Raw genomic sequence first — 26,522 nt, 5'->3', positions numbered from 1 at the left:
GGGGACTCTGATGTGTTCAGGACACAGCAGAAATCATCTTGCTAATGGGCCCCTGCACTTTTCAGAACTTTTTATTAATGAGCGCAGGTAATTACAGCTCAGGTGACAGTTTTCCTGAGTTTCCAGAAAAAAATCAATCTCCCTTCACATCTACACATCCTTTTCTTAGGTGAGTTAACACAGTTATGCAGGTTAGAGCCGAGTCTTGCAGACTGTTGGAGCTGGTCTTTCTCTACAAGATGCCTTTGAATGTTCTGGGTCTGAGTCATTTGCTTTCCCTCCACTGTTCTCCCATGTGCTGCAGGATAGAAAGTGGCTATTCAGAGTAAGCAGTCTGAAGTGACAGTTCCTATCCCTGTATTATTATGTCTGGAAAACGAGGAGTTTGAAATAAGCCCTCTTTGTATTGTAACACTTGGGATCACAGAAATCTTTTCAAACTATTTTTTGTGCCTTAAAATCTTTGTTAAACTGAGGGCTGTCACCTCTGAAACCATGGCCTGCCCAAAGTCACACTTGAGTTAAAGGCAACATTGAAAAGATTTTCAGGGGCAGCTGGAACCTGTGCTGTCTTGACTTTGTAGGCCACTCATTTTAAATATTACCAAATCCTTTCTTAAAAGAGGTCCCTGTTCTCTCCCCCGGCGACACTCCTTTCCTGCTTCAGTAAAAGAAAGTCTGATCTCTTTATGCCTATTTTTCTGCCCCAGATTCTCTGACATCCTGTTCGCATTTAGTGTTACTTCTTACTGGCTCTGCAATAACCATTTGACTTGGTGTCTGTATTATTTCAGTGTATTATATTGGAGTGTCTGTGAAGAAAGCAAACTGTTGGAATGTATTGTCTTATTACATAGGGTGTGTTGGTGTGACACATGTACATGTATAATTGTGAGTAGATTATAACCTTTAGGTCTAACTCCTAATGTTCATCTAAAATATAAACAACATATGTTAGGGATTAAAAGACGTCTTATAATCCCTAACATATGTTGTTTATATTTTAGATGATCTTTAGGAGTTAGACCATACTTTTATGTATTAAATGGTTAGTTATTTAAGGCTAAAGGCCGAAATGATTTGCTTCTTTGTTTTCACTATGAATTTGTTTCTTTTCTGTCTTTGCATCTATCAACAAACATTCTTTTGTTTCCTGAAAAATTAAAGTTGATATAAAATTACCTGTATTTAAAAAGAGCCTGTGAGGTCCACTTTTCTTAGACCTATAAAGAGGTTATTCAGCCTGGGTATGTCAGAGATTCTCTGAATAGGAATAAGCACATGTTTTAGAAGAAAGAATCTTTGTTTTAGGAGGGCATTGTTAGAGGCCTGAGTATTTCGGCAAATGAATAAATAAATTCTTGATCTTGTAGGAGGTACCTACAGTTCAAATGCTGCCTCACTGTGCAGCAACTCAGCAGACACTGCTGGGAAAACAGCTCTCAAAGAACCTTTTGAAGAAACCAGAGTTTTGGTTCAAGTTGATGTAACTCCTTTATTGGTATCATCAGTTTGATGAATGGTCCTGAAAGCCAGAAGGAAATGTCTATTGAAATCCAGGACCTTGGGATGTCTGTGCTAAAAGCTCTGGGCCACTGAGCAAGTTCTCTTTTAAATTTTAAAAGGGATTTTAAGTAGTTGAAGATGAAATGAGCATTTTGTACATGCTGGGATTGTGGCTTACTCAATGTGTGTGTGCAAACATGTAAGCATCTGACAAATAAATCTGAAGTATTCCAATATTTTTTCAGTTTCATTGAATAAGGAGCAAAACCTCTGAATTAGAAACTCATGTTGTGATGATTTCCTATTACTGAAACCATGGGAACAGGATGGGTAAAATAAGCATGGACATTTGAGGCTTTTTAAAGCTGGTTCCCCCCACCATCCTTCCTTTTCTTCCTTTCCTTCCCTTCCTTCCATCCATCCATAAATGTGTTGTGAACACCTCTTATGCACCAGGTCATGCTTTGTGTAATAGGGTACAGCAGGACAGAGCAGAAAACAATACCTGTCCTTATAGAGTTTACATTTTAATGAGCTCAAATTATGTCTGTATTTCCCCCCCTTTTTTTTTTTTATGAGATGGAGTCTCACTCTGTCGCTTAGGCTGGAGTGCAGTGGCACAATCTTGGTTCAATGCAACCTCTGCCTCCTGGGTTCAGGCTGAGGCTCCTGCCTCAGCCTCCCAAGTGGCTGGGATTACAGGAATGCCCCACCACACTAAGCTAATTTTGTATTTTTAGCAGAGACGGGGTTTCACCATGTTGGTCAGGATGATCATGATCTCTTGACCTCGTGATCCACCCACGTCTGTCTCCAGAATTGTTGGGATTACAGGCGTGAACCACAGTGCCTGACCTTAATGAGTAGTTTTAAAATTAAACTTTCATGAAATCTGAATTGACCATCATTACGTAGAGTAAAAAATGTTACATCCTTGTCATAAAGTCAATTCTAGATGAATGTAATAGGTAAATGTAAAGAAAATAAGAATACTCACGCCTGTAATCCCAGCACTTTGGGAGGCCGAGGCGGGTGGATCACGAGGTCAAGAGATCGAGACCATCCTGGTCAACATGGTGAAACCCCGTCTCTACTAAAACTGCAAAAAATTAGCTGGGCATGGTGGCGCGTGCCTGTAATCCCAGCTACTCAGGAGGCTGAGGCAGGAGAATTGCCTGAACCCGGGAGGCAGAGGTTGCGGTGAGCCGAGATCGCGTCATTGCACTCCAGCCTGGGTAACAAGAGCGCAAAAAAAAAAAAAAAAAAAAAAAAAAAAAAAAAAAAAAAAAAAAAAAAAAATAAGAATGAAATAATATATAGATTTTTTTGCTTATAGGATAAGAAAATTTTAAATCACATATTAAGTAGAACTATAACCAAGAGCAGATAATGATCTATTTTATTAAAAACATTGAATTTAATGTTAAAAATAAAAATCAAATTAAAAGAAACATATGCTTGTAACTATTTTAAAAAGTGTTAATCTTCTTAATATATTATTAAATGACAAGCATTCAACTTGGTTAAAAACACAGAAAAATAAATTAAATCTAAAAATACAATATATTTTCTTATCGAGTCGTCAGTTTAAATTAAATGAAATGTCATAGTTCTAGGAATTCTGCATTGAAGAGGTAGCCATCTTCCTCTCCGCAATAAGATATAAATAAGAACATCCTTTTTAGCCAGCATTTTGGTAACAAAGCCATAAAAATATTTACGACTATTGACTTTTTTCAGGGATCTGTCCTGAGTGGCAAAAATTTATAGATAAGATACGCACTCTACTATCTATCATGATGAACATTTAAGAACAATGCAGCAGTTCAAAAACAGGTGGTGAAGAGATATATTGTGCTATAATTATATGAAAATTATATAAGCATGGACAATCATATATTTGAATGATAATTTAAAATAATGTCCAGAACTTATTAATGACTTAGAATAAATGGCCATATCATAGTGATTATAACCTTCAATGTATATATAGATATGTAATATAATATTCATATAGTAAGATTATAGATTATTTTATTTTTAATTTTTCTGTATTCTATAATGTATATATATTTCAACATGAAAAGAAATAAACATTTTCTTTTCCCACATAACACTAAATGATAGATCAATTGATCTTTCCTCATACCTTTCAAAGCATAATCTTCTGGGTTTTCTTTAAAGGAAAGAAAAAATTTTAAAAATGATATATTGGATATTAGAGAAATGAATTTGATATTTTGGGATGAAAGTCTTGATCCTAGTTTTGATAATTTGATTCTCTGTATCAACTGAATTGCTTAAGATGATTGTTTTTATTTAGTAAGCTTATATAGCTATAGCCCACACAAGTTAAAGCCTATGGAATTTGGTTTATAAACCACCTTCATACTGGATTCCAGAGAATGCCAAGGAATTTCACAAATCATGACACTTGCTAATACTCATCCCATACCTGAAAAGCTTCCAAGCATTATATCATATAAAAGATTGTTCTCTGTTCAAGCAAAATAAATCCTAACATTTGCAATGCTGCTGTTTGACTCAGGAAAATGGCAGTGGAGAATCCAAGAGCTAGTTCCATGCCAGGCAGCCAAAATCTGCCATGCCCATAGGAGGTGGGAACTGGAACAGAAATGCTGGGGTTGTATTTAACAGTAGAAAAGAACCCTCTGTTTTGGAAGGAGCTGCAGATGGAGTCTTTTCTCCATTTGCAGAATAATTGCCTTAAACTCCATTTATGTCGGTCTAAGGAAATCAACAGGTGAGAGTGTTGTTTCACATAATTCACAGTCTTGGCTATCTTATTTTCAATTGAATTTTTTTTTTTTTTTTTTTTTTTTTTCTGTGTAGCTCTGTCACCCAGGCTGGAGTGCAGTGGTGCAATCGTGGCTCATTGCAATCTCTGCCTCCCAGGTTCAAGCAATTCTCCTGACTCAGCCTCCTGAGTAGCTGGAACTACAGAAGCACGCCACCATGCCCAAATAAGTTTTTTATTTTTAGTAGAGACAGAGTTTCTCCATGTTGGCCAGGCTGGTCTCAAACTCCTGACCTCAGGTGATCCACCAGCCTTGGACTCCCAAAATGCTGGGAATACAGGCATGAGCTACCATGCCTGGTCTCAACTGAATTTTTAAAAATCAAAACAGCACTTTTACACAGTTATAAAAATAAAATAGTACTCTTAGGACAAGAAATATCTCTGCACTATCAGTATTTAATCTCTAGAAGTAAGCATCTTTAATACTTCTAGGACATTTTTAGTTATTACTTATCTCCATATTTATCAGTAAAATACGTATTCTATTATTTCTTGATTTTTCAGTTTTAATTATTATCTGCCTGGCTTCCTACTCACATGATATCCACACACATACATTTCTTCTGTCTCCATGACACCAATAGAATTATGAGAGTGTAAAACATGTTTATAACCAGTTTGTAAATGATTGTAAAGAAATGACAGTATATAAATGTTATTCATAGCTGAGACATAATGTATTTATTTCATTATAACTTTTTTCTTTTTATTCCTTGTAAGTAATAATTGCCTCATTTTTATTTTTTAAATTTAGCTTTCTAATATCTATCACAAATTCATCTCAAACTCCCCATAGCTAACATTTCCTAAGATTTAATAACACATTAAGTATTTTTAATAAATTGTCTTTCTTTTTTAAAAAGAATGTGCTGTATCAGTTAGTCACTGTCCTCTCAAATGTGAACAACAATCTGATTTCTCCCAGTATAAATTAGCTTTGCCTGTTTTTCAAAAATAGGATCTAAATGAAATTATACATATGCATTCTTTTGAACTTCCTTCTTTGACTCAGCACTATGTCAATGAGATTCATCTTTGTTTTGGTGTATAGCACTAGTTCATTCTCTCTTGTCGCTTTAGAGTTCTGGTAGGCAAAAAAAAAAAAAAAAAAAAAAAAAAAAAGGCTCCTTCAAATATGTCCATGCCCTACCCTAATTCCTGGAACACGTGAATATGTGTGCAGTAGAGACATTGGCAAAACGGATTTTGCAGATGTGATTATAGTTACAGAACTTAAAATAGGAAGATTATCCTGATGGATACACTGTAATTGTATGAGACTTTAAAGCAGATTATTTTCTCTGGCTGTGGGCAAGGAAGATTCAGCCTGGGGGAAGTTGGAGATTTGGAAGATGACAGGTACTCAGTGTGTCATTTGTTGTTCTCATATATAGAGGCCTATGTGCAAGAACTGGAGAGAGGCTTCTATGATCTAAGGGCAGCCCCTAGCTGATCACCAGCAAAGAAAAGAAAGTCTTAGTCCTACACCCTCCAGAAGCTTGATTCTGTCAAGCATCTGAATGAGCTTGGTAGAAGATACTTCCAAGAGTCTCCCAAAAAGATCCCAGGTAGTTAACACTTTCATTTCACTTTTGTTAGGTCCTGAATCCCTCAAACCAATGAAGTTGATGTGGACTTCTGACCTACAGACATTATGAGATAGTAACTTGGAATTGTTTGAAGAACCTAGGTTTGTGGAAATTTGTATGGCAGCAAAAAAAAACTAATAGAAGGCTGTTCCATTATGTTACTATAACACGACATTTAAAAATATCTATTTTACTATTGATGGATTTGGATTGCTTCCAATTGAGACTTAATATGATTAATGACGCTAAGAACATTCTTATATGTGTCTTTTGACAGATATATGTACATATTTCTCTTGGTAGATAATTAGAAGTAGAATTGGTAGGTTGTATTATATGCATATTTCAGCATTAGTAGATATTGCTAATCAAAGTGGCAGCAGTAATAGGTACTTCTACTCATAGTCTATGAGAGACCCAATTGTTCCATGTCCTTGCCAACACTTGGTGGAAATTTAAGGTGCTAAAGAAGAAATAATAATGTTTGTAAATGTTTGTTGCTACTTCATGGTGTTTTGATTTGCAGTTCTCTGATGACAAATGATGTTGAGCATATTTTCTTATGCTTACTGGATGTTTGAAGGTATTGTTTGAGAAGTACCTGCTCAACACTTTGTCAACCATTCAAGCAGTCCATAAGCAACACCATAGCTGCTTGATTGGCTCACCATATTTCTATGAAACTGGTTAGTAAGGAAAGAGTGAGCTCAAATGGATTTATACAGCACAGGAAGCATCATAGCCTTCTGTTTACATCTCATGTCCGCAAAGTTCCCTCTCCCCACACATCCTATGGGGAATGCAGAGGTGGGCCTAAGTGGATGCTACATCTGTGACATAGGTCTATGCCTCAGCTAAGAGCACGGCTCTTAGGAGCTTCCCAGTCATTTATGGGGCTGCTGATAAACCTGCCCTTTCTTTATATCTGAGAAAGAGTTAATAAACATATGCAAGTAAATCTTCTGGTATGTAAACAAATTTTCTTCCAGAAGAGGAGGGAGACTTCAGTATCATGGAAGATAAATAAATTTTCTCTGTGACCCAAAAACCATCTCTAGCTTCCAAGCCTGTTTGCCACAGAAATACTCTTGAAAAGATATATATTATATGATTACATAAATACATATGTACATACATATATTATAGTTCTATGTACATACATGCACATACATACATGTATTATATAAATATTAAACTATACATATATAGTTTTATAATATAAAATATTATTACTATATTGCTTTTGCTGTGTAGCATAATTTTTATTCTGTCTTCTTTTTCTTACACAGCTCAAAATATTGCCTAATTTCTATTGTAATTTTTTTTCTTTTACCCATGGGCTGTTTAAAATTATTATTATGAAAAAATTTATAGATTTTCTAGTTTCTTTTTGTAATTTATCTATGGTTTAATTTTATTGTGGTCAGAGAACATAGTCTGAATGAAGCTTAATGCTTTGAATTTGGCTAAGACTTGCTGTAAAACATTTTGGGGAATGTTTCATGGGCACTTAAACAAACGTATATTCTTCAGTGATTTGTTATACTGTTCTGTATACACAAATTAGGTTAAGTTGTTTAGTTTTCTTTAAACTTCCGTATTCTTATTTTTTTTTTTCTGCTTATTCTATCAGTACCTAAAGAGATAAGTTAAAAATATCTCAGTCTGTTTCTCCTTTCAGTTCTGTCAACTTTTGCTTTATGTATTTGACTATATTATTAGGTAAATAGAAATTTAAGGTTGCTATCCTTACAGTGAATTGACCCATTTATTAAATATCCCTCTTTATCTCCAGAAATGTTTCTTTATTTAATGTCTACTTTGTCTGATATTAGTATAGTTAAACTAGCTTCCTCTTAGGTAATGATCATATAGCTTTCCTTTTTCCAGCTACTTTCAATTTTGGGGTCATGTAATATTTAAGGTGTATTTTTCATAAGCAGTTTATAGTTGAAGTTTATACTTTTATGCATTCTAAAAGTTTTTTCCCGTGATTACATATTTAGTCCACTTACATTTTGTGTGCTTACTAGTATATTTGCTTTTATAGCTTCTCTCTTGCTATTTTTCTTCTTGTTGTCTCATCTGTCATTTCTTCCCTTTCCTCATTTATCTTCCTTTGAAATAACATTTTTATGATTAGTTTTCATCAATTAGTTATTTAGTTATACATCCCTTTATATTTATTTTATTTATTTAAGTATTTTTTGTTAGTAATTATATTGAAGGTTACAATATTCATTTTTAACTTACTACATTCTATCTTCGGATAGCATATTTTCCACTTCTTTGCAATGCAAGAACTTTGTAACACTTCTCTTTTCTGGTCCTCTTCATTCCTTCCTGCTTTTTGTTTCTTTGCTCCTATATAATATTGTTTTCTTTGGTGTTAAGAACTGCCTTTAGTATTCCATCTGTACCATTCTACTAGAAACAAGTTTTTCCATTTTTATTTGTCTGAAGTCATGTTTTTCCTTAGTTTTTGAATAATTCTTCACTGAGTATAGAATGCTGGGTTGATAATTATTTTCTTGTGCTAGCTTTAAAATATTATCATATTGTCTTCCAGCTTTATGATCGTTGTTGAAATGTCAGCCATAAATATTCATGTTGCCTCTTTGGAAATGATGTTTCTATTTCTTTCTGGCTGCTTTTAAAATTCACCCTCTGTCTTTCTCTAATTTTTACATATTTTTTCTTCATTGCAATTTTGCCAGAAAATGTCCAACTGTATTTCCCTGGTATTTAACCTGCCTGAGGTTTTTAGGTCTTTTTATTCATGGCTTCATGTTTTTCTATCACTTTGGGAACATTCTCAGTTAAAATCTCTTCAGAATTGCCTCTTCTCTATTCATTTTACTATTCTATAGAGCTCTACTTATAGGTATTTTTCGTATGTTCTTTGTGTCTTATATGTCTTTTAATTCCTTTTACCTATTTTTATTTAAAAAAAATAATGCTTTAATCATCATATTTCAGAATGAGGCACTATATACCTGATGGCACAGAACTGGGATTTGTCAACAAAAGGCTCAGATTCTAGGGTGATTAAGTGGGGATCCAGCCATTTTACTGAGATACTTCCAGAAGTCAGTATCTTTTCTCTTAGACTGACCAATTTCCTTAATAGTAACTGAACAGTTTCCTGCTCTGGTGTATGATTTGGAGTTTCAGAATTCTGATATTAGAGGAGAATAAGAGTTTACTCATCCCATCTTTTAGTATGTAGACTTTCATTTAATCCTCCTGTTTTCAGTAATATTAACTTGAAATAAAGATTATGTAGAGATGCATCTCTAAGCGAAGGTCTTATTTGGAAACAAAAAATTGTGATTCAGGCTACATAGACCAGCATAGCCACAAGGTTTGTCTGAAGAAGAAAAGGAAAGGCTAGAGTTTTATTGGGAAAAAGAACAAAGTTATGTAAGCTGTCTTGAAGGAAATTTTATTGGTGCTGGCAGTGCCTTAAGGGAGCTGGTGACTTCTGATTGATGAGTGTCAGCAGTTACCACGTAAGACTTAAAGTTACAGATAGGACTTTGTGCTTTTGCTGTTGAATTACATAAAGAGTTTCTGGAACAGACATGCATGATCTGGGTGCCTTTCTCCATGGCCTCTGAATTCATTTTATTTGGGTATAACGTGAAGGACTGTATTTTGTAAAATTAATTTTCACAGTAAGTTCCTCAACCCAAATTGGTGCCTGTCTGGTTAAACATCTCCAGAGAGAACTTTCCAGTCTTTGGTCAATGCATAGCAAGGGCAGACTCCCAGACCTAGATATTTAGTTATACTTCTTAAACAAATTTCCTACCAAGTTTTGTGCCTTCCTCGTTCTTTTTAATGCTTGCTTGACACTTTCAGGAGCATTTGTTGGGTGCTAACCTGCAGGCTTACATTTCAGCCTTATCCATTCTGCTTAATCACATGTCCTTTGTCTATTGACTTTTCAGTTTTCAAAATGACCTCTCAACTCACTTCTCCCTGTTCTTGAGAGTTCATAGATTTAAAATCTTCTCTTTAAAACCATTTAAGTGGTGTCTAGAGAAGAAACTGGAATAAATAATGTGATCCATTGATCATTTTAAATTATAGGTACCAAAGAGGCCAACTTCTCTATTTTATTCTTGTTGCTGAATTATTATTGCATCTTGTTATTTTGCATTTTTTTGGTGATGATGGTGGTAATCAGAGCAAATCAGGATTTACTGTGACTACACCAATAATATATTCTTACTCTAATTTTAGGTGAGTGTACAAGTTCATGGTAGTTAAAACATTTCTTATTGAATATAGAGCAAAGTAGAATCCTATATTTTCCTTTAATTCTAAAATGTGAACAAAAAGTAAAAATGTGAGAATATTGCCATTCTAAAACCACATTTACATATACTTGCCATAATATTTGCAGGTCAAATATTACTTTGACTCTGTGACCTCAAATTATTGTTTACTGTATGTTAGGCACTTTGTATTAACTTTATGCTACAGTATATAAGGAAGACAGGTATTATTATCCTTTTGAAATAGATGAATAAACTGAGAATCAGAGTTGAGTCAACATCTTGTTCAGAATTATGTAGCTAATTACTGCTAAGCCTGAGAGTCCACACTTAAGCATATTTCATAGTATTATCAAAGCAATGATTTTGTCTTCCTGAAAAATGCTTTCTTCCTTATCTGACATTTACCCAAAAAAGCCTTTAGTGATCTGCAATTTAGAATGAGCTGCTCCAAGATATGGAAAAACACAAACTGTGTTATTCTTGGCCAGTGTTACTTTCATTAGAATTAGGACACAGTTTTACAATAGACTTACACACATATTTTAACTGCCTTTCCATTATTGCACATATGCAGCTTATGTCTAGGAAACTTTAAATAATAATAAGAAAAGAAACAATTGGAAACTGGAATTAATTACAAGTAAAACATTTTCTTCTAACAGAGAGAAGAAGAAAAGGATCATAAGGTGCGTTTGGCAATTGGAAATGGTATACGGAGTGATGTTTGGAGAGAATTTTTAGACAGATTTGGAAATATAAAGGTGTGTGAACTTTATGGAGCTACTGAAGCAAACATATCTTTCATGAACCACACTGGGAAAATTGGAGCAGTTGGGAGAACAAATTTCTTTTACAAAGTAAGTACAGCATTTTCCTTATGAAAGAAGTACATTGAGGTCTGCTAGCTCTCTTCAAGATACTGTGCCTGTAAATTATGGTAAATATTATCATCTATTTTTAAGTTGAGAATTTCTAGAAATAGAGTAGTGGGTTCTAGGTGAGAGATGGTGCTATAGGTTATGCTAACCTCAGTTATCTTCTATGTTTTCTCTCTCATATCACCATAATTATGCCTTTTTTTGTTCAGTTTCCAAATTTAATGATATAATGTAAAAATAGGAAGCATAGGCCCTGATATATATTAATTTGACTCTTTCCATTTTCCTGGAGTATTTTTATTTCACTATTTCTACTTATCTTCCATCATTGATACCACTCAACAATTCTACACAGAATTTTAATATTTTGTAAACTATATTAAGATACCACTAAAATCTTAAAAGTAGCCAAAAAAACCAATGTTTTAGGAGGAGAATATTGACAGCTGATTTCTCAGTAGCAACCACAAAAGACAAAAGACAGTGGACATTTACCTTAAACTAGTTCGGAAACAATATCTGTGAAACTGGAACTTAAGAATATTTTTTAAGAATAAAGGCAAAAGTAAACATAGCAGTCTCAACCTTTATAAAGCAAAACTGATATAGCTTCAAGAGAAGATAAATCTTCAATCATCTTCTATAATAATAAACAAACTACTAATCAACATTATAAAAGACCCTGCATCTAACAACTGCAGTATATCTACTTTATTCAAGCAGTTTTGTAACGTTTACAGAAGTTACTGGGCCAGTTAACTAATTCCAATGAATTCCAAAGGATTGAATATATATAAATTATGTTCTCTGAAAACAGTTTGTTGGTAGAAATAATGTTTTTAAAAGAGAACTAGATAATCTCTTATATATTTAAAAATAAGACATTTCTAAATTCCCATTCATCAAAGAAATAAATATTATTAGATATTAGAAGATACTATGAGCTAAATCATAATGAAAATGTTATATTAAAAAACATATATATTTAGCCAAGAACAGCTGAAAATTGGATGGAGCTAAGTCACCATGTCTATAAGTTAATTTTTAAAAAGACGACTAAGATAAAGTCAAAGGAAATAAAAGAAACAATAAAGAGCAGAAATGACACAGAAAAAGCATTTGGTGAAGAATATAAAAATAAATAGAAATAGAATTTTTTAAAAAGTAAAGAAATTGATTCTGATTGATAGAAGGCACAAGTAATATCAGAAATGGAAAGGGAACATGGCTGCTGATATTTTAGACTTATGACAGTAAAAAAGGATATGTTGAGTAAGCTCTTATCAATAAATTTGAAATTGTTAGATGAATTGGATGAATTTCTAGAAATGTACAACTTACTGGTATTGACTCAAGAATTATTTTATCACACTAAATGAAATAAATTAATACTCCAACATCTTCCCTTAGTTTCAGATACCTTTCCTGCTCAGGATAATGAATATTCAAAGAGCGAATAATTTCTCTCTTACAAACTCTTCCAGACAATGCAGAAGGAGAAAAAACTTCCCAACTCACTTTTTGACTCCTAAACCTGACATAAACAGTGCAAGAACAAAAGTACTCCATACAGTCATACATGTATGAGGAAAGTCTTTGGTTGATAATCTCTCTCCTCAGGTGTGTTTCCTCAGTGGCCTCAACTGTTCGCTGAAAGTAGCTCTAGCCTATAGCATTGCTGTTGAGGCTTCCAAAGCACCCTACTCAAGTTATATTTAGAGCTGCCTTTGAGGAGATCTTTAAGAATCCCATAGTGCGAACTTTGGTGCGTTTGTATCACTTTCCTCCCTAACTGCTTTAGTTTTATAGGTAGTTTTCTGTATACAAAACTGCTATACCTCAAAGAACATGTGGAAGCAACAAAGTATTTGCTTTTCTAATCCGCGGTGATTTTTTTCAGTATCTGGAAGTAATTGACAAATAATGTGTTTTTCATGCCACCGCAGCTCACTTTTTCAGCCTGGTGGCCTGTTCAAAGCCGGTATAAATCACAGTAGAGCTCTAAACCTAAAGAAGGTACAAACTATTTTTATAATGCATTCTTTTGGGAATTTGAGAGTATAGTTGACATCTCAGATATGCACTTTATTCTGAACAAAAGCATTTTGGGGAAATAAGTGCTGACTTTACTGAGTTTTACATTCCTTGCAGTTAATGTTCTCAATTCATTGCACTGGTTCCATTACAAATTCGATATTGATATTGAGCCCCTATTGTGATGCTGAATCATTCTTACATGACCAACCTACGAGAGTATGATAATTTGTATTTTATATTCTTGACTTTATTATAATTTTCTAATGCTTTAAATTTTGCCAACTGTAATAGTGTCAATCATGTAAAAAGTCATGATTGTCTTTAATTTATTTGGAAAACTGATTTTCAACTCATTTTAGTTTTCTTTTTCAGTTTGGAAATGAAAAAAACAAAGTTGTGCCTGATACTATATGACTTCTAGTTTGTTTTTTATCATTTTATTCACATATTGTTTTGTTAGATAGCAGGTAATTAGAAAAATTTGTTTCAATGATTGTCTCATAATTAAGTGAGGAGATTTGATAAGTGTCTCTCAAAAATGCTAACCTAATGGAGGATCATGGTTATTATCTCAGAGGGAAGCAGCCTCCAGAGATAGAATTTTGCAAATGAAGGAAAAAGATAAGGCAGCAACACAAAGTTCCTGCAACTCATTGTCTTTACGTGCTACACTTAGTATTTTAATGCATAAAGCTGAAGAGATATTGTCCCACATATTCCCTCAAGGCAAACAATATAAAAAATTTAGTGACAACATATTTGAGAGAAAAACCCAAGTAGAATGATGGACTGCCTTCTCTTTTTCTACAGTATTCTCACCTGGGGAAAATAACAAGGAAGAGACAAACATAAAATACGTAGATAAAGTAAAGCTTGAAAAAAGGGAGAAAATGAATATAACTAAAAGGCAGCTGAAAAAATATGAATGCACATCAAAATAGTAAGTTCTCCAAAACAGCCAGGAAATGTTTAGGAAAACAATTTCTCACAGGCTTGAAAAATCCCAATAATATTCTCTTTGAAGATAAGAGCTCAAAAGAGAGGAAGGATCAAGGAAAAACATAAATCAACAAAAGAACTAAAAGTAGGCATGCTCAACTCAAAGAAAAAAATAGAAGAAAAATGTAACTATTGCACAGATGACCATTACACAAAAGAACTCAAAATCAACAGGAATATAAACATTGTTAGGGGAAAGATCAGTGGAATTAAGGAGTTCCCCCAAACACAATAAAAAGAGTAAGCGAATGATAATTTAAAAATTAAGAAAAAGGATTTTGAAAACATAGATAATGATCTGACGTGTCCTAATTGGTGTTCCTGCAGAAAAAAACAGATCAAAGGAAAAAAAGTAATTTTTTCTACCCTAATAGAAGAAAATTTCCTTAAAGTAAAAACTTGAATCTTTAGCAAAAGAGTACACTATGTTTCTAGGGAAAATCTGGGATAGAATGATTATTAGAAAAATACATCCAGGTGAAAATATGAAACAAAAATTAAAGAACTATAAGGAGATGTTGAGGTAGGAAAAGCAAAGAATACGCAAAATGTAACCCCGGTGAGGATGGAAAACATCTCAGGCATCTCTCAAAACAAAACACTCAAGGCTAGAAAAAAAGGAAAGAATTGTCTTCACCTAAGAATTTTTGTTTTGGCTAAGTTGCTTCTCAAGTATCAAGTCAACAAAGAGGTTTTCTCAATGTTTTAAGAAGTCAGAAACTATAATACCCTCATATTTATAGGAATGCAATATTTCTTCCTAAAATCCACTAAATGAAAAATTATGACCAACTTGAAGAGAAACCATAGAAATGAAAGAATCACCTTCAGTTAAAATGTCTGATGGTGAACATTTAATCAAATCACATATAGAAGATTGAACAACTCTGAATTGTTTATACATGGAATAAAACCTGACAATGTAAAAATAATTATAACACTACCAAAAATGGGAGTTGGGAGGGAGGAAAGGAAGAAGTGATTGTTCTCCTGTCATATTGGCAAATCCATAGATACAATGGAATTTAAGATTTAAGTACCATCTAAACTTAAATTTAAAAATAATATATGAGATTAATAAAATGACTCTTTTCTTAATCATTTTCATAAGCTATTTTATTATCTTAAAAGTAGGCATCTTTTAGGGATGGGGAAAGTTAGAGAACTTTGAAATAAGAGTTACAAGACCACCCTCCTTTCTGACATCAACTGCAATTTCAGGAGTCTTATAAGACCACTCTCAGGTTTGATAATTTGCCAAAAGGACTCACAAAACTCCACCTATTACATCTAAAGGATCTAGAGTATAATCGGCCCAGGGATGACATACATAAAGCAAAATCCAGGAGAGTACCAAGGGTGAAGCTTCCAGTTATGATGTGTTGTGGAATCAGAACAGCATTGCTTTCCTGGAATTGTGTAATAATATGCATGACCTGATGCCAAGTAGGGAGCTCACAGGAGTCTTTCTGTGGGTTTGGTTGTGTAATTCAGGTTGACTGTTCATATGGCTGGCCTCCATCTCCTCCCCTTTAGGAGGTCAAGCTGGGTGATCCAAAGCCCCTGCCCTCCATCACTTTTTTTTAATGCCTCAGAGACCCCATTCTAAATCATATTGTTATCATCTAGTTGCCCAAGGGTCTTAGACAAAAAAAATGCCCTCCTAATAAGAACGACATTCCAACGTCTTCGAGATCACCTCCGAGAAGCCAGGGATGAACACCGGACCTCTTTTGGGGGCACGGTTAAGTTCTTTACTACACAGGGACTGATGCCTCACCTCTGTTCCCAACTCTACAACTATTTGACTTCATGACTTTGACAAGTTAATTTTCTCTTGGTTCAGACTTTCCTCATGTATTAATCAAGGAAATTAACTTTGTGTTCCTTTTCCAACTCATAAATTTACAAATCTGAATCTGAAAAGACCCGTAGGTATGGATAAAAATTCCCAGGGCCAATGCATACAGTCACATAGGTGTGTGTGCATTGCACAGTTCTGTTATGAATGGGACACCCTGCAGCTGTGCTCCAGACGTGTACACATATACACATACATAAACATGTACACTTGGGGGATTTTAAGGTGTGGCATCTATTTTTTAAATTTTATGTTATTATAATGCAGTCATTTTTGTAATATGAGGACCCCTTGATGACAGGAAGGAGAACAGAAATATTTCTAACTGAGCATTGATCCTCTGCTCCGTGTACTTCTAGAGAATGTTGTGATATATTTAATTTTATTGAAATTATAAAATTATTCCATTTTATACCATCAAGTCCCTTTTTCTGATAACAGACACATTGAACAGTAATTTGCTGTGGAATGAATCTCAGCCACACACATGGTTGCTCAATTAATCTAAAATAACACTAAAGGCAATATCACAAGTCACTGGGCAAATTTTCCAAAAAAACAAAGCATGTTGAAACAGGAGAAAAAAGAATGAGTAATGAACAGGGTTCTGTTCTTATTTGGCCAAGATGATAAAGGCAGTTCCGGAACTTCTGGACTCTTTCTTTCTACTAGCAATTAGGCAAGTGGCCAATATCCTGTTATCCCAATTACAGACAAAGAGCAACAAGATGCAAGCTCGCATTTTAATAAACAGTCTTATGTCTAGAACAACAACATATTTGCTTTGTTGCCTCTTTCATCAGCTCTAATCCTAAAATAGGATATTAATTTCTACCTCATAAGATGTTTTGATAATTAAATTAACTAGAGCTCTTCAACACTTAGCACAGTGCCTAGTATATAGCACCCAATCAATATTAATTGCTCTCATTAATATTTTAATTCAAATAATTAGTCACAACTCAAGTTACATGCTTATTTTACTAATGCTAAGAACCAGGGATATTTGCATTTAATCTTTGATACTAAATAATAGTATTGTATCTATCTCCATCATCTTTTTTCCCCACTTATTTATTCTATATGTTCATTTCTCTTCTCCTGCTTTCCCCCAATTCATTCTTCCTATTATAATTTTATTGTCACTTAATTTTATTACCTTCATGTTAGTTTACTATTTTTGAACTGAGCTTATTTAATTGTTGAGTAGAACATCAATTTTCTTATAGTATGAAAATAAGGAGGGCTGGGTGAAGTGGCTTATTGCTGTAAGCCCAGATGAATGGGGGTGCTAAGGTGGTAGGATTGCTTGAGCCGGGGAGACAGAGGTTGCAGTGAGCTGAGGTTTCATCACTGCACTGCACCTGGGTGACAGAGTGAGATATTGTCAAAAAAAAAAAAAAAAAGAAAAAAGAAAAATATAGGAGGAGGTTGGACTAAACCAGTCCGCAATTCTCTCCCAGGGTGAGAATTTAGTGGATAAATAAGCCTGCATGACATGGTCATATGGACATGATAGGAGCAGAGTAGATGAAAATATCCAGGGATAAGAGAAAATATCCAATTTTTGGTTCCTGATGCAATGGGCATTTTCTAACAAATCTGCCATCTCACATTATAGAGTGTAGGTAAGTATCGAATGTTAGTTTAGGAGTATTTAGTGGATTATAAAACATTCTATTATAAAGACACATGCACATGTATGTTTATTGTGGCACTGTTTTACAATAGTAAAACTTGAAACCAACCCAAATGCCCATCAAGGATAGACTGGTTAAAGAAAATGTGGCACATATACACCATGGAATACTATGCAGCCATAAAAAAGGATGAGTTCATGTCCTTTGCAGGGACATGGATGAAGCTGGAAACCATCATTCTCAGCAAACGGACACAAGAACAGAAAACCAAACACTGCGTGTTCTCTCTCATAAGTGGGTATTGAACAATGAAAACATGGACACAGGGAGGGGAACATCACACATCAGGGCCTGTTGGGTGATGGGGAGGCTAGGGGAAGGATAGCATTAGGAGAAATACCTAATGTTGGTGATGAGTGGATGGATGCAGCAAACCACCATGGCACGTGTATACCTATGTAACAAACCTACATGTTCTGCACATGTACCCTGGAACTTAAAGTATTTAAAAAAGAGAGAGAGAGAGAAAGAGAAAAAAAAAAAAGTGAAAGCCTCAGGAGAAAAGGACAAAAGGGCTGTCAAGTAACCATACTTTTTAGGCATTTGATGTGTTTTGGCTTTTTTTTTTTTTAAGATACTGTAGGGAAAAGGGAAACACAATTTTTACATTAATATAGCTTATATTTTAGTTTTATTAAGACTTTTCATTTCAAAGGGTATTTTAGATAAATGACTGCAGAAAATGGTCCTTTTATCTGTAGTTGTCAGAGTATATAATTGAATGCCTGGATTGTTTCAGTATCTTGATACCACTCATTCATGATTAAAATTAGCAGTGTTTTGCAAAGTCAAGTGTACCACAGAAGAAATGAAACTGAATGCCAGTAAATAACTGCTATTTACTAATACTTTAGTTTTTAAATATTATTTAATTTGTCTTCAGTAAAAGTTAGTTGTTTTAATGAATCCATATTCCAATTATTTATTTCAATTAACATAAAGTCTACTACAGTAGATGTCAATGCACAAGTAACTAAATGCTTGTTTTTGTTTGTTTGATTTTTTTTCAGCTTCTTTTCACTTTTGACTTGATCAAGTTTGATTTTCAGAAAGATGAACCCATGAGAAATGAACAGGGGTGGTGTATTCATGTAAAAAAAGGTAAGACTAGTACTTGAAGACGTCTCCTCAAGCAAAGTTTCTGATCTCCTACATACAGACATCCCTCAGTATCCTTGGGGGATTGGTTCCAGAACCCCAGGTAGACACCAAAATTCATGGATACTTGTTCCTTATATAAAACGATATAGTATTTGCATATGAGATGTGCACATCCTCCTGTATAATTTAAACAGATTGCTTATAATACCTGATACAATGTAAATGCTACATAGTGTCATACTGTATTTTTATTTGTATTATTTTTATTGTTGTATTATTATTTTATCTTTTTTCCCCAAATATTTTCTATCTAAGGTAGGTTGAATCCACAGATGTGGAACCACTAATATGGAGGGCCCACTGTAGTTGCTAGTGAATTTCAAAAGGAGATAATGACTGGGTCCACTGTGTAATTTAACATTGGAATATTAATGTAGGTGGAAAAATTTTACTATTAGATGTTAAGAGCCCCAGATGAATCAGTCAGATGGTAAATTATTAAAATTAAAAAGTGGTATCTATTTGGCTGAAACAATTCCTTTTTTTTTTTTTTTTTTTAGATGGAGTTTCACTCATGTTACCCAGGCTGGAGTGCAATGGCGTGATCTCGACTCACCACAACCTCCGCCTCCTGGGTTCAGGCAATTCTCATGCCTCAGCCTCCTGAGTAGCTGGGATTATAGGCATGCACCACCATGCCCAGCTAATTTTTTGTATTTTTAGTAGAGACGGGGTTTCACCATGTTGACCAGGATGGTCTCGATCTCTTGACCTCATGATCCACCCACCTCGGCCTCCCAAAGTACTGGGATTACAGGCTTGAGCCACCGCGCCTGGCTCTGATACAATTCTTAATCCACCACATCTAGTATATAACAGTGACAAACGTCTAATATCCTATGTTGCCAAGCTATAATACAAAAATTAGTGAATTAATTTATCATTCTAGATATAATGAAAAGTCAGGCCAACCTGGATTTAAACAAGGTCTCTGACACTTAGAAATGGTGGAACTTTGGACAGATTAGTCAACCTGTCTAAATCTTATTTTCTTCATATGTAAAGTAGAAGTGACAATATTTATTAAGTGAGGTTATTGTGGACAATTAAATAAGAAGTATATATATCCCTGGGGGACCTGGTATGTGGCTTGTTACTTTCCTCTCCTTAGCTTCTTCCTTTCACTCCCCTACTCTGCCAAGGTAGAGTTTCTTACAATTTTAGGTTAGAAATTTTCATGAAAGCAAGTACCTCAATTAACCTGCTGCTGCATATAATAATAAATTAGAAAATGCAATGGAGAGATGTGCACTTAGAATTGTTTAGAGATCTGGTATGAACAAATCAGGCCAAAATTAATTTTTGTTGCCTTAAAATATGTTTAAACTACATTTCAGAGATGACTTCCTAAATCTTTACTTCAAATGTAAAGATAAATGTGGCAAACCTGTTTTAATTTTCTGGTAGCCGAGAGACTGAAAAAAAAATAGAAGCTTTGTCTATTAAAACAACAAATCTCCCAAATCTCTGAATTTCAAGCCTACTGGAATTTATCAAATATGTTTTTCCAATTCTATTCTATAGACACTGTCCATGGGAAAGTAATTTCTGAGGAGAGTGCAAAGAACTTAAACACACTTTTCTACTCTTCTGTTTCTTAAAATTACAGTAATATCTGGTATTAAAACTTGAATCCCAGAACTGTGCTTATGCAGCTTCAGAGTTTCTTAAAAAGCTAGTTGACCCCAAATGTCTGTTTTTCTACTTTGGAATTTCCATTATGAGCTACTCAATATATTTTTTTTAATTAAGCGCTGTGTCTTCACAATATAAATTATGCCTAGACAGGAAAGATATGAATACACTGTGACTTATTAAAACATTTGCAACAATTAGTTTGTCAGGGAAGAAACTGTCACCTGTGTCCTGAAAAAGAAAAAAGAATGTAAAGTTTAAAGGAGATACAAGAGTCTTGAAAAATTCTGAAATATAGGGAATGTAGACTGACATATCACAGAGGTAAGGCTTTGGAGTCAGAAAGACCTTGTTATTAAAAAATTAAAAAAAAAAAAAAAAACTCCGACTCCTGCATTTGACAGCTGTATAACATTGGTGAATTCCTTTTTTTATACCTCAATTTTTTAACCTTAAAAGGAAAATATTATCAGGGACTTTATTACGGTTTTGTGATGAAGGTTAAATGGGTTACATACGTAAAACATTCAGAATTGGGACTGTTACCCAGAAAGTGCTCAGTAGGTATAATAGTGGTGATGATGATGATGATGGTGATGATGATGATGGTGTTGGCAACGACAATGATGATAATGATGATGCTATGACACTCTGCTGGAGCAGAGAAGATTTGTTTTGGCCCATGACCTGTGTGTCCTTGAAAGCCAGGATGCCCAGGAGTAAGAGAAATCGGAGGTGAGTAAAGCCTGTTGGCAGGGTGCGGTGTCTCATGCCAGTAATCCCAACACTTTTGTAAGCTGAGATGGGAGGATTGCTTAAGCCCAAGAGTTCTAGTTTAGCCCAGGCAAATAGTGAGACTTTTCTCTACAGAAAGATAAAAAATTAGCTGAGCCTGATGGTGTGCACCTGCAACCCAGCTACTTGGGAAGTTGAGGTGGGAGGATTGTTGGAGTCTGGGAAGTCAAGGCTTTGGTGGAGCATGATCATGCCACTGAACTCCAACCTAGGTGACAGAGTGAGACTTATTCTTTTTACAGAGCATTAAAAAGACAGAAATCACTCTGTATTATAGATTGCTGGACTCCAACTTCATCTGTCCACATGAACACTGCATCTCCTTACAGCAGGCATAGCAAGCGGACGGTAGCCTTGAAGACTTCTGGAGCAGTTATTGCTGCTGTCCTTTGTCCTCTTGCCTTCTTTTAGAAATAGTTTTTACCTTGCAGATTGCTGAGAAAAATCTTAATTAATTTGAATAAACTTGATTGGAAAGTTATTTCAGATAATGTATCTAAACCTAACTGAAACTAATAAGTACCATGGACTAGGAGACTTTTTCAATGTCTCATCTCTTTCCCATCAAAGGTTTCCAGAATAGTATCCCAGAGAAATAAACCATTTTATTATAATAATGATTTTATTGGATCAGAAATAGTATTATACAGAATCTTTGCCACATGGTCATAAAAACTTGAATTTGAGTTCTAGGTCCATTTATCTCTCTGAGCATGGCAACTTACTTTACCCCTCTGGGTCCTAGTTCCTTGCTAGTGAAATAGGGATTATATCAATTTCAAAGGATTTCTATGCAGAATAAGCAAGATGGCATTTGCAAAGGGCTCATCGTAGTGTACAATAAATAAAATGCTATCATTATTTTATTAACACCATCATTACAGTTATTTATATAACAAATGTCAGTAATATCTGTGGTAACATCTACATAATCCAAAACAAAAACAGCCATTGGTCTGTCCACCTGGGAAGTACAAGAAATGTAATGAGCCTTTTCTTTCCATTCAATTCCCTTTTTATTAGTTTTTCCAAAGTAATTTGTGTTTGTGGTAATCTATGAAAGCATGTGCTAGATATAGGCACCAAGGGTAAATGATGTCAAATACAGAAATAGGTTCAGAGGAAGGTGAGATAAACAGCACTGGTTGTGCTGGCCAGATACAATATAGATACATGCATGGTGTGTGTAACAATAGTTTTAATCAGAGGGCTGCAAAAATGTCGTTATTTCTTGCAGGGGAACCTGGACTTCTCATTTCTCGAGTGCATGCCAAAAATCCCTTCTTTGGCTATGCTGGGTCTTACAAGCACACAAAAAACAAATTGCTTTGTGATGTCTTCAAGAAGGGAGATGTTTACCTTAACACTGGAGACTTGATAGTCCAGGATCAGGACAATTTCCTTTATTTTTGGGACCGTACTGGAGACACTTTCAGGTATGAAATGTCATGGGATGCACAGCTTGTTCTGTAATTGTGAACTGTGCTTCTATAGAAACATCAGAGACCACATATGCTTTAGCTTTCAGGGCAGACAGAGCCCTTTTATCTCCATGTCCCCTTATTAAAAAATTTATTGGCCATCTGTTTCTAAACTGAACCACCAGTTAAATTTTGATGTAAAATTTTATAATTATTTTAATGAATCAGTTTAGACCAAATCAGTGAGGTTCTTTTTAAGGAAAGTAAAACTGGCAGACAGACAGATGTAAAAGATAAACGGTAGGGTTAAAACAGAAAAGCAGTTTGGTCAAATGTAGTCTAATTCTTGACCTCATGATAAAAATTTTGAAACAGAAAATATCCCCTTTCTCATATTTCCTTTTTTAATTCCTTAAGATTATTTTAGGCCTATAAAATTATTTTGCTTTACTAGTCCAATGACTTGAATGAATGCTTGAATGAATAAGTAACTTCCTACATCTTTGCCTTCTGGTACCATGTTATAAGCTCACTTTATATAAAACTATTTCAATTAAAGCAAAATATTCATCAAAAGCATTAGAGAAGTCAAAGGGGTTGATACCTAGAAATTAAAGTGGGTCAGTATACTACAAGACAACTAGAGCTTTACTTTCAATTTTTATTACCAGAGAAAAGGAATGTTTTGTATTTCATTGTTATTTTACAAAATTAGATTTTTATAAAGATAATCCTTATAATTATTTTATATTTATGTATATTACAAAACATATTATAGAAAGTAACTTATTCAAATGAGATATAAAGTAATTTGATCGAAAAGACCAAAACTGATTTTGCTGAATTACTAACAAAGTCCTTCCTTAGAAATGTCTTTTATCTTGAAAACTACAATTATGTTGGTCAGTAGATGCTTGCACACAGCCAAATGCAAGGCATTAATACTGAAACTGGTAACTAGTTTTTCAAATACAGGTGCACTAACTGGAATTTGATTTTTTCATTTAGATGGAAAGGAGAAAATGTTGCAACCACAGAGGTTGCTGATGTTATTGGAATGTTGGATTTCATACAGGAAGCAAACGTCTATGGTGTGGCTATATCAGGTATAAGTATATTTCATATTTTGGAAAGATTCTTAGAATAGAATTGCCACTATTTTTTAGTTTTGCAACAGTCTTACTAATTCAGCATTTTAATTTTTGTGTATTAAGATAAAGATTTTATTACTGTCTTGGCAAGTAATGCCTTTGACCAAGATAACAAAGTTCATGGTCACATCAGGGGAACGGTACCAACTGAATTTTAATGCCTATGTGTATTTTTAAGCAAAGCTTGAAAACTCTGATCAATGGCTCACTGCTTGAAATTAGTTACAGCTTTTTATTAGTCTATTATTTTTCTTTTTATGACTAGTGTTTGTAAATACCACTAAACAAGAACATGTTCTACTTCAAGGGTTTGAAAATTCTGACTTGTAGTTAAGATGGATCTTTTTAAAAATTATTTTTAAATTTGGGCTCATTATCTTTATAAATATGCACATGAGGATTGTCTCATGATGTTGAAAATATCACAGAAAAGTGACCAATTAGTAGTCATAAGACAGCCATTCTCCATTTTTCAGTGAATGCTTTTAGGTGCCGAGGAGATCAGGGATGTGAGTGTTTGGATAGCAGAGCAGAAGAAGGGAAGGCTAACTTTATAAATAGCCACTGAATGTTGGAAAAAGGTCCCAGGATGTTCTGACCCCTGTAACTAGCCACAGGGGGCATGATAAGCAGTAAATGATCTGTGGAATTAATTATGAAAATATGAACTTTTAATTTCTTAACTTAAAAATATACACTTAATATTTTACATTAATGTTTAGGATGTATATTTCTGCTGGAATATAGTTTCTTTAAATAAATGTTCTTTCGTAATATTTGTTTTAGTGATGGCAGTATGGAAATTTATTGTCATTTATAGTGTTTCCCATTCCATGTATTTTATTTCTGTAGTATAGGCAATTAGAGGTAGACTCTGGTTTTCCCTGTCCTTAAATGATTTCTGGGGAGTAAATCATATGTTCAGGGAAGGACACAGACTCCTTTATGCTACTGTTGTTTTATTATTACTGAAATAGATTTAATGTTTCCGTATGTGTCAATTAGCATATACAGAATTATCTGTTAAAGTTTATTTGGTATTTAAAAATGGTCTCTATTTCAAACTTTTTTTCAGGTTATGAAGGAAGAGCAGGAATGGCTTCTATTATTTTAAAACCAAATGAATCTTTAGATTTGGAAAAACTTTATGAACAAGTTGTAACATCTCTACCAGCTTATGCATGTCCACGATTTTTAAGAATTCAGGTAATTTTAGTGGTGGAGTTTACTATCAAATTTAAAGCCAGAAAACAAGGATGTAGTTTAATTGCAAAATAATATTGTATCCTTTAGATAACATGCAGGTTATAATGAGAAGCATGGTGTGTAGAGTTGATGCAGACTGCTTCCATGTTTGAAGCCTAATTATAAAGGGAGCATGATGAAATGCTAGGGCATACCTGTCTTTGTCATAATTATAGAATTGCTCTCTTCCTCTTTGCTCAGAGCAAAATGATGGTCCCAGTGATGGTGGCAGTCCAAAATTACATCTTACTCATATCTTGTGAAGACATTTGGTGCTATGTACCTAGAATTAGGTTCCATCAAGCAGACATCAAAGAGACTGCAAGATGTGTGCAGAACCTAAAGGCATCTGGCTTTAAGCAATCCTGGTTTTAATTTTTATTGCCTTTCTGTCCAAATTCCCCCTCACCTGCAACTTCCCCATGTGAGAAATTCTGAGTTTATTTATTTTGGGATGAGGACTTTCTCTTGTTAAGTTACTGGCATAAGGCACAGTAAAAAGAAAATGAATTTACTTAACTACTGAGTAATCTTACTTACTCATTTATTCAACCATTTATTTAATATTGTGCCTAAAATATAATTTTCCAAAATTAGTACTCATCGTCTCTTAACATCCAACCACCAATTTTTTTTCTGAATACATTTGTTATTTCACTACTAGACCCCTAATGGAGCAACAGTCTGTGTCATATTCAGGTTTACAGTATTTACCAAGTAATCATGGCAGCCACGTCACTGCTTGTTCAATGGGACACATTCTCTGAATGATAATAATATGTGTTTCATTTGCCTTTTTAATTTTAAGTTTTTACACTGTCTCAGATTGTTTTAACAACAACCCTCTGAAACACTAAAGGTAAGTAAATATGAAGCAGAAGTAATATGTTTTTATTGAAATTTTATCGAGATAGTTGTAGATTCACATGCCGTTATAAGAAATAATAAGAGACAGCTTGGATGTCCTTCACCTTGTTTCCCCCAAGGATGACATTTTGCAAATCTGTCACAATCATGATATTAACATAATCTACCCATCTTATTAAAAATTCTCCTGCTTTACTTGCAGTCATTTGTGTGTATATTTTCTATACAGTTTTATCACCTGTGGAACGTCATGCATTCATGACCACAGTAAGGATAATGAAGTTTCAACATCACAAGTTTCCCTCATGTTGCCCTTTTACAACCATTTCCAGCTCCCTTTTGTCCCTCTTCATCCTCACCCCACCCCATAAGTAATATATTTTGATGAGTGGAAAGTTGATAGGACAAATAATATTTTAAGAATTTTTTTCCAGGTCAACATAAAATTCACTTTCGTTAAGTAGAAGAAATATATTAGCACAAGACTACTTTAGAAGATTAGATAAGCTTTGCACAAATTTAGAAACTATTTTAGGCTCTTTGAGATAGCGCCACTACACTCCAGCCTGG

At 34.2% G+C, this 26,522-nt stretch overlaps 1 protein-coding gene across 2 annotated transcripts in view; it reads left to right on the top strand.

Annotated features, from left to right (window-relative positions):
* SLC27A6 (solute carrier family 27 member 6) overlaps nt 1-26,522 on the top strand; it is a 63,513-nt gene that overhangs the window by 34,430 nt on the left and 2,561 nt on the right. The window contains exons 6-10 of one of the 2 annotated variants that reach the window (XM_037739944.1): nt 10,865-11,059; nt 18,688-18,778; nt 22,506-22,704; nt 23,698-23,795; nt 24,916-25,046. In XM_037739944.1, coding sequence (XP_037595872.1) covers nt 10,865-11,059; nt 18,688-18,778; nt 22,506-22,704; nt 23,698-23,795; nt 24,916-25,046 — 714 coding nt within the window. The remainder of the gene's footprint in view (nt 1-10,864; nt 11,060-18,687; nt 18,779-22,505; nt 22,705-23,697; nt 23,796-24,915; nt 25,047-26,522) is intronic. The other variant, XM_037739945.1, reaches the window with a different exon arrangement.

Source organism: Cebus imitator, unplaced genomic scaffold (assembly GCF_001604975.1).
Source record: "Cebus imitator isolate Cc_AM_T3 unplaced genomic scaffold, Cebus_imitator-1.0 Scaffold76, whole genome shotgun sequence".
NCBI lineage: Eukaryota > Metazoa > Chordata > Mammalia > Primates > Cebidae > Cebus > Cebus imitator.
Note: the sequence above shows the minus strand (reverse complement) of the source record. Positions and strands in the feature narration are given on the sequence as shown.